The sequence below is a fragment of the Numida meleagris genome, chromosome 21, assembly GCF_002078875.1.
Source record: "Numida meleagris isolate 19003 breed g44 Domestic line chromosome 21, NumMel1.0, whole genome shotgun sequence".
NCBI lineage: Eukaryota > Metazoa > Chordata > Aves > Galliformes > Numididae > Numida > Numida meleagris.
The window spans coordinates 3,475,759-3,484,062 of record NC_034429.1 but is presented as its reverse complement, the minus strand read 5'-3'; the positions used below and the strand labels follow the sequence as shown (position 1 = coordinate 3,484,062).

At 61.1% G+C, this 8,304-nt stretch overlaps 1 protein-coding gene across 9 annotated transcripts; it reads left to right on the top strand.

Annotated features, from left to right (window-relative positions):
* Positions 16-8,044, top strand: C21H2orf42 (chromosome 21 C2orf42 homolog). 9 transcript variants are annotated; one of them, XM_021374875.1, is made up of 10 exons: positions 342-1,129; positions 1,211-1,253; positions 1,331-2,168; positions 3,232-3,339; positions 3,420-3,521; positions 3,975-4,112; positions 5,254-5,361; positions 6,086-6,186; positions 6,257-6,422; positions 7,146-8,044. In XM_021374875.1, the coding sequence occupies exons 1-10, from the start codon at positions 942-944 to the stop codon at positions 7,358-7,360; spliced, it is 2,007 nt and encodes a 668-aa protein (XP_021230550.1). In that variant the 5' UTR covers positions 342-941; the 3' UTR covers positions 7,361-8,044. The 9 variants fall into 9 exon arrangements, with proteins under 9 accessions (XP_021230551.1, XP_021230545.1, XP_021230552.1 ...); XM_021374876.1 differs by lacking the exons at positions 342-1,129; positions 1,211-1,253 and adding an exon at positions 16-115 and having other exon boundaries at positions 3,438-3,521; positions 4,008-4,112; XM_021374870.1 differs by lacking the exons at positions 342-1,129; positions 1,211-1,253 and adding an exon at positions 29-50.

Sequence of the window (8,304 nt, the reverse complement as noted above, 5' to 3'; positions counted from 1 at the left end):
CGGCGGCCCAATGGGAGCGCGGCGGCGGGCGGGCGGGCGCCATGGCGGAGGTGGGGCGCTGAGCGGCCTCGCGGCGGGGCCCGGGCTGGAGCGGGGGGCGCGCGCCGCCGCCCAGGTAAAGGATGGGGGGGGAGGGGAGAGGGGGAGCGGCGCGGGACCCGCGCCCGCGGGACAGGAAGTGACGTCAGAGGGGCGGGGGGACGGCGGGAAAGGGCTGGCGGGGCGGCCCCTGGCGGCGGGGGGCGACGTCACGGCGACGCCGCGGCGGTGACGTCAGCGCGGCGATGGGCTGAGGGGAGCGGGCCTGGGCCTGGGCCTGGGCCTGGGCCTGGGCCTAAGCCTGAGTCTTAGGGGAGGGGGCCGGGGCCTGAGGGGACAGGGCCTGGACCTGGGCCTGAGGGGAGCAGGAGGGGCCCAGCCCAGGGGATGCCCGAATGGCCCCCTCCCGTGTCAGTAAATGTTCCCTGTCCCAGCCCGGTGCCGTGGTTCTGTACAGCTGTTGCTCCTCCACGGCAGCAGGCGGAGGCCGTGGCAAGCATGCCCCGTGAGCCCGCTGGGTGCGGCTGCTGGGCTGTGCCCCGTGGGGCTGTGACCCCTCAGTGCCACTTGTTTTGCCCCTGGGATGCCATACGCAGTGGGATATCTGTGGCCACTCCCCCTCCCCTTTGTCACACTGCCCTAAACCCCACCGGGCCGGCGCTCGATCCTTGGCGACAGGGACAGGGCCCGGCCTGGAGCTGCGTCAGGGGAGGGGCAGGTGGGGGTTAAGGAGAGGATTGGCACCAGAGGGCGGTGACACGGAGCTCAGGGAGCGTTGGGACAGTGCCCTCAGATACAAGATTGGAGCCAGCGCTTGGATTCTGTGATCGCTGCGGGTCGCTTCCAGCTCAGGATACTCAGCTTCTGTGATTCTGTTCTGTCAGGAGACCCTCGGGATCCGGATGCAGAACGCTGCGTCCCCGTGCTGCGATCACCATGGGGCTTGGCAGCATGTGTCTGCCAGCATGAGCCGAGCCCCCGATGGGGGCACGGGACGAGGCCAAGCCTGCGTCTGTTGCATGCAGACAGGCACACAAAAGCTCCTGCTTGACCTCACTTTTCTCCTGTGCACCCAAGGCTGGAACACAGCGTATGTGCAGGGTGGGGATGTGCCGACGTCCCCTAGTTCTGGCAGCGAGTCTCCCTCCCCATTCTGTTTCTCCCCATTCAGGAGCTGCTGGGCCACCGCCTCCGTGCTTGCTGCAGGGGGACCTGTAGGTGTCACCAGAACCCCGCTGTGCTCATCCTCTGTCCCTGCTGCTAACTCACCTCCCCACCTCTGCCCTTCCAGGCTTCCCGGAAGATGGAACCCACGTCGGTGAGGACCAAAGTGCCCTCCTTCCTGTCCGACCTGGGGAAGGCCACGCTGAGGGGCATCAGGAAATGTCCCCGCTGCGGCACGTACAACGGCACCCGCGGGCTGAGCTGCAAGAACAAGAACTGCGGCACCGTCTTCCGCTACGGCACGCGCAAGCAGCCCGGCGTCGACGCCGTCAAGATCATCACCGGCTCCGACCTGCAGGTGTACTCGGTGCGCCAGCGGGACCGGGGGCCGGATTACCGGTGTTTCGTGGAGCTGGGCGTTTCGGAGACGGCTATCCAGACGGTGGACGGGACCATCATCACTCAGCTCAGCTCGGGCCGCTGCTACGTCCCGGCGTGCCTGAAGGCGGCCACGCAGGGCGTGGTGGAGAACCAGTGCCAGCACGTCAAGCTGGCCCTGAACTGTCAGACCGAGGCCACCCCGCTGACCCTGAAAAGCTCGGTGCTCAACTCCATGCAGGCCTCGCCTGAAACTAAACAGACTATTTGGCAGCTGGCCACCGAGCCCACGGGGCCGTTGGTGCAGCGGATCACCAAGAGCGTCCTGGTGGTGAAGTGCAAGGCCAGCCAAAAGCACAGCCTGGGCTACCTGCACGCCTCCTTCGCCCAGAAGATGAGCACGAAGTCGCTGGCGGAGCACAGGTTCTTCTGCTCCTGCCAGACCCTAAAGCCTGGCAAGGCCGCCTCGGCCAAGGAGGAGGCGGCGGCACAGAGGTGCATTCACTTCTTCGCCTGCATCTGTGCCTTTGCCAGCGACGAGAGCCTGGCCCAGGAGTTTGCCGACTTCCTCACCTATGACTCAGGCGGTATCTGAGGCTGATTGGGGGATTTTGAGAGGGGGATAAATAGGGAGCCAAGGGGAGCGGGCCACCCTGCTGCCTCTGCTCGTGCCACAGCCAGTGCTGGCCTGAGGGCAGCCCTCACACCTGCTCCCCGTGGGCGCTTTGTCAGCTGGGGCTTCATTTCCTGCTCCTCCCCCTACCAGCAGGGCGCTCAGCAGGGAGGCACAGTGCCCATGGGGCTGTGATGTGCCTGTGCAGGCATGGGAGCAGAGCAGGGGGCTGCCCTGGGGGACGGGCCCCCTTTGCTTCGCTGCAATTGACGCTTGTAGCAAGTGGAGCTTCCTCTTCTGGGATGGGAACTGGGTGTCTTCTTCCTTTTGGGCAAGAGCAGCAAAGCTGAACGTGTTGTGAAATCCGCACGGGGCAGAAGTCTCTGGGTTTGTGTGCTGAGCAGCCTGAAAGCTGCACCCAGTTAGTCCCACTGAGGCACCCAAATGTGTTTGCAACACTCCCTAACACAGACAAATCTGGGTGAATTAACCTGAGCTAATTAAAATCACTCCCCATCTCACTGCTGCTAAGCACGATAGTGCTTAGGGTGCAGCACTGTTCCCTTCCATCCCCTTGGGGATGCCACACAGTGCCCAGCAGGACTCGAGCTGGGAGCAGAGCCCTCCCCATTCCTCAGCTCTCTTTCCACCCCAGGAGAGCTGGGTGTCTCTGGGGCCCTCACCTTTCCCCCCTGGGCATTTCCCCTGGTTTTGGTTCTGGTTTTCTGTGTGGTTTTTGCAGGCAGCAGTTCAGGATGTGGGAACTCCACATGTGGCAATCGGCACGTTTGCTGCTCGGTGCTTTGGGGAGCACCCCCTCCCTGTCAGGTGGAGCTGAAAACGAGCCAAACCCCAAATATTCAGCTCAAGGCTCTAGTTTTCCTTCCCCAGAGCCCCTGTCTGTGTGAATCAGTCCTGCCAGATTAAATCAGAGGGAGCAGCTGGGGTGGATGTGAGACCCTGTGAGTCCCCCCAGCAGGACAGCACTTGGTGAGGTGGGGCAAAGGTGCTTTTAATGACAGAGCCATTCCTCCTAGGTCTGAAAGGGATCGTCGTCCCTCAGCTGGTGTGTGGCCCCGAGTCCACCGTGCAGGCCGGCGAGGCCGCCACCAAAGCCAAGAAGAGGAAAAAGGATTTAACGCCCGGTGAGTGCCGCGGTCACCGGGGCCGGGTGTGTGCATGCTGCTTGTCCGGGCTGCGCTGTCACCACGGCACGTGCCCCAAGCCGCTCTCCTTTCCCCAGGGCCTCTCCTGGCTCAGGACACGTCTGGCCTGAGGAGAAGCAGCCTGAAGAAGCCCACGGTTGCTGCCTCGCTGAAAAGGCAAGGTAGGGCTCGGCCCCGTGCCGCCCCGCTCTCAGCTCCCTCGTGTTTTGGGAGCTGGGTTTGGCACCCTGCACTGCCCAGGACCTCAGTGGCTGGGGAGCCATAGATTTGTGGGGTTGTGCTCATGGGTGTTGGGAACGTCATCCTCCTCCGTGGATGAGGCAGGATAGAGGTGAATCAGGTCTCGCAAAGCCACGAGCTTGCTCCTCTGGGTTTTTTGGTACTGTGGTGGTTGTGATGTCTAATAAAGAATGTCTGGGGTCTGGCTGCCCACCTGGCTCTGTGGGAAAGGAGAGGGAAAGGAGATGCAAACTGTGACAACAGCGGCCACCTCGGGGGGATTCTCCTTGGTATGCGTGTCATAACTGTTACCTCTGAGCATTCACAGGTGTGCACTGGGTGCTTGGGGAAAGAAGGGTCGGTACGGCATCGCAAAATCCTTTGGGTTTTTCCAGACAGAGCTGACGTCCCTCTCCTCTGCCTCGCAGGCTGTAACCAACTTCTGGACGAGTCGCAGGTGACCCTGTCCTTCCAAGACTGGCTGGCCAGCGTCACCGAGCGCATCCATCAGACCATGCATTACCAGTTTGAGGGTAAGCTGGGCTTTGGGACCACAGTGGGAGCCTCCTTCCAGCTCCTGGCAACGTGAAGTAGCCCAAAGGGAGGAGGCACGTGCTCTGCTCAGCTCAGAGCAGATGTTATTTTTGCCCTGGGAAGTTTCCATTGGCTTTGATTTGTTCCCCAAATGTGGTGTTAGCTTCACAAAAGCATGGTGTTTATTGCTGAGGGAAGGGAGAAACTCCCTTGGAGGTTATTTGTGCTTGAAGAACCCGCCCGGAGCCAGGCAGAAGAGGTGACGTAGGGTGAGGTGAGGTGCCTCACGTGGCATCTGAGAAATGCTCCCTCACCAGTCTGGAGCATGCTGCCGTCCCTCACGTGCCCTAAGGGCAGGGCTCTGCACGGTGTCATGCTCAAGTTCTCCCTGTGCACAGGCAGCTATGGGTGATGGCTTGTTTCTCCATCCCCTGTGGCATGCAGGCCAGCCACGCCGCTTCCTGCAGGGCACGTGGCCGCGGAGCACAGCCAGAGCAGCTCGGAGCAGCGCTGTCACACGCTGCAGAAATCCTAAGTGGGGCTGTACTGCGTAAGGCTCCCAGCTGCTGCGAGCTGTGCGTGCCTGGCCTGTGCAGAGATCCAGCTGGGCTCTCCTGAGGAGGACAAACACCTTCAGGGATGTATCTTCCCGAGCCCTGTAAGAGCAATGTCAGTTTGTCCATGAAGACAAACACTCTGCTCCCCGGCAGCTGTCTCAGATGTTAGGCACAGGAGTTCAGCGATGCCCTTGGCCACAGCAGCCATCTGGGTGCTCCACTCACCCACTGAAAGAAATCCCTTTCTGCTGCCCCAGACAAAACAGAGCCCCCCCGGGGAGCAAAGGGATGGCAGCAGCTGCCAGAGAGAGCCAGGGCTGCTCAGCCTGGGGAGGTGGTGCCCAGGGGTGGAGTTGGTGGAGGGAATGAATGCGACAGCACCAGGCTCTGCCCAGCATTGCCCACACCTGGGCCCAAGGGGCAGGGACGCAAACCACAACACAAGAAAGAAAACATCAAACACTTTGCTGGTGGTGGAACGCCAGCATTCAACCCCTCCACACACTCCCTTCCAACCTTTTATTTGTTTGCAAGCAGCACTGCCTCTCTTGCCCTAAGCCCTGCCCTCTCTGTGACCGTGCAGGCAAACCCGAGCCGCTGGTGTTCCACATCCCACAGGCGTTTTTTGATGCGCTGCAGCAGAGGATATCCAGCGGGAGTACCAAGAAGAGGTTGCCCAACTCCACTACAGGTAAAAGAAACTCGCTTATGCACTGAAAGCACTCTGCATCCCACTTAAGGCAGGGAAAAGCCAGCAGGAAGCTGACAGCCCCCCCTCTCGTTTCCAGCAGCCTTAGGGGCAGAAAGCTCAGCTAAGCAGGAGCCACAGCCTGTGCTCCCACTGGGGCTGTAACAGCTCCAGCCTCAGCGCAGCCTGGCTCAGCACTTGGCCCGTGGCAGCAGCTGTGCAACAGTTTGGCTGGTGTTAGAGCTGGAAGAATAAATGCAGCAGACTCAGAGCAAACAGCGTCTTCCCCGCAGCCTCTGCTCAGTTCTGCTGCCGCTTTTGAGCCGAGTGGACTGTAGAGCACTTGATCTTAAGTGTTTCTCTCCAGTGCTTTACACTTCACACTGATGTAAGACAACGCTGGAGCGCTCACGCCGAGCTCTCAGCACGATCACCTGTGGTGTTCCGACTTCAGGAGCACTGCTTGGCCCCCAGCTGAGTATAAAGAGCTCGCAGACGCTGAGCAGTCCCTGAGTGCCAAGCCAGCTTTACTTCATTATTGTGCTCTTCACTGAGACCAGGAGGAGAGTCCAGAGCACAGCGCCAAGCGGCAGACTGAGGGCTTGCCTCCGAGCAAAGCGCTCTCGCTGCAGCCCAGAGCAGAAGGAAAAAGCAGCGAGGAAAAGCAAGTTGCATCACCAGCCTCGTTCCTTCCCCCCACCTTTAACTGCACTTCCCTTCCCTGCAGCGTTTGTCCGCAAAGACGCCCTTCCCCTGGGGACCTTCTCCAAGTACACGTGGCACATCACCAACATCCTGCAGGTCAAGCAGATCTTCGATACGCCCGAGGTAAGGGGGAACACACACCCCACCCCGCACCGCCCCGCGTTACCGAGCCCTTCACCCCGGTGCTTGCCAGCAGCTGCCGCTGGAGATCACGCGCAGCTTCATCCAGAACCGGGACGGCACCTACGAGCTCTTCAAGTGCCCCAAGGTGGAGGTGGAGAGCATCGCCGAGACGTACGGGCGCCTGGAGAAGCAGCCGGCCATCCGCCCGCTGGAGCTCAAGACCTTCCTCAAAGTGGGTAAGCGAGGGGCTGAGTTCTCAGCCCACCTGGCGGGGGATTCCTCCCCCCGTGCTGTCGGGGCAGCCCCAGAGAGGGGCACAGCTTCCCAAGGAAGACTGCCCCGAGCCCAGCAGCGCTGCCGTGAGATCCGTGCACAAGTGTTGGAGCAGAACGCCTGCGGGAGCGGCAGGAGATGCACTGCCCTGCCCGGGGCCTGGGGCTCCACCAAGCAGCAGTCACCACCACGGAGCCCCCCAGGCACTAAGGAGTGCCCCCAGACCCCACCCAGAGGAGAGATGCCTTCACCAGGAGGGGTGCTCCCCTTCACACCCCCACACAAAGGGGTCCCTCCATAGCTGGGGGTCTCCCTCTCACATCCCCACGCAGGGGGAGCCTTCCCCATAAGGGCTCTGCCCCAAATCCACACGCAGGGGCAGTGCCCCCCAGCAGGTTGCCCTTCCCCTCGCACTCAACCGCAAAGGCACTGATGGAACCCACCTCCATCATCTCTGAGTTCTGTCACCATCTCCACCCCCGTCCCACCAAAAACAGCCACACAACTGCAGGTTCCCCCCCCGCTCCACGCCCCCAATTTCACCTTCACAAGTCCAGACGCCCATTGCACACATGCATGCCCCAAAACACAACCCCTGCACCATCTGCCCCAAGAACACTCACCCCACCATGAAGGTAAGGCCCAGGGCCCCCCATTCACCCTCTTCTCCCCCCCCTCCCCTGTAGGAAACACCTCTCCCACCCAGAAGGAGCCCACCCCGTTCATCATCGAGTGGATCCCCAACATCCTACCTCACTCCCACATCGGGGAGCTGCGCATCAAGTTCGAGTACGGGCACCAGGGCGGCCGCCAGCCCCCGGCCTCCTTCTCCACCCAGCAGCCGCCAGCCCTGGAGCCCACGCTGGAACTCGCTCCGCTCACCACCATCACCTTCCCCTGAGCTCCGGGGCCGCGCTCCTCCAGAACTGCCACCATGGCCACGTCGGCCCGAAAGAGACAAAGAAACCAAGCACAAAGCTGCTGCCGCACCTGGAAAAAATAAAAGTGCTGCTTACTGGGTGCACGCTGCTCCTCTCTGCACCCAGGAAAGCAAGCTGGGAGGGGCAGGGGGGAGCTGCACCCCTCCTTGCAGAGCACGCACCCACCCAGGGAAAGCCCCAGCTTCAGCCCAGAGCTGGAGGGGGTGGAAATCAGTGCAAAGCGAGGACCTGGGGGGAGCAGAGAGCAGGGAGGGGGGGTCCTGCCACCTCCGGGGCACCACAGCCAGCACTTACCAAAATCCAGCCACTCCATGCATCCTCCAGCAGAACCCGACTGCGTCTTCCCCGTGGATGGAGGGGGGGGCACTGCCGGGCTCGTTCCCTCCCTCGGGTGGATGAGCTGCACCTGGACTTGGGGGGAGAGAGCAGCCCAGGACCCCAATTCCTGCAGGGAGGGGCTGCAGCCACCCCACCCCCCCAGCACCGCCCCACCACATCCATCTCCGCATCCCACCCCCGCTTCCCGAAGGCAGCACGCGGGCGTTCGTACTGAAATAATTTATTTTCTAACAATCCGACAATACAGAAGTATACATACACACGGCCAGGTCTGTCTAAAACACGTACTCTCTAAAAAAAAAAAAGAAAAAAAAAAACAAAAACGCGTGTGCTAACTTGTAAGAAAAGGGGAAAAAAAAAAAAAAGCACCATTATATGGTCTTGACACAGGATTCATAGTGACGTGCTATGTACAACGGGAATTGAACGCCAGGAAAGGAAATCTCGCATCCTCCCATCTGCTGCTCCCCTGTTCACTCCGTGTCTATCGCTCGGAAGATGCCAGAACTCAAAAGTGATGCTAAAAGCCAGGGAGTGGGGCTGGGGTCTCGGGGGGCAAATGGGA

Excerpts from the sequence above, each read along its gene's own strand:
- C21H2orf42 (XM_021374874.1), top strand. The coding sequence starts at position 942 with ATGCAGAACGCTGCGTCCCCGTGCTGCGATCACCATGGGGCTTGGCAG. Across the intron at positions 1,254-1,330 it reads TGCTTGCTGCAGGGGGACCT|GCTTCCCGGAAGATGGAACC; the intron begins GTAGGTGTCACC and ends CTGCCCTTCCAG. Across the intron at positions 6,423-7,145 it reads CAAGACCTTCCTCAAAGTGG|GAAACACCTCTCCCACCCAG; the intron begins GTAAGCGAGGGG and ends CCTCCCCTGTAG.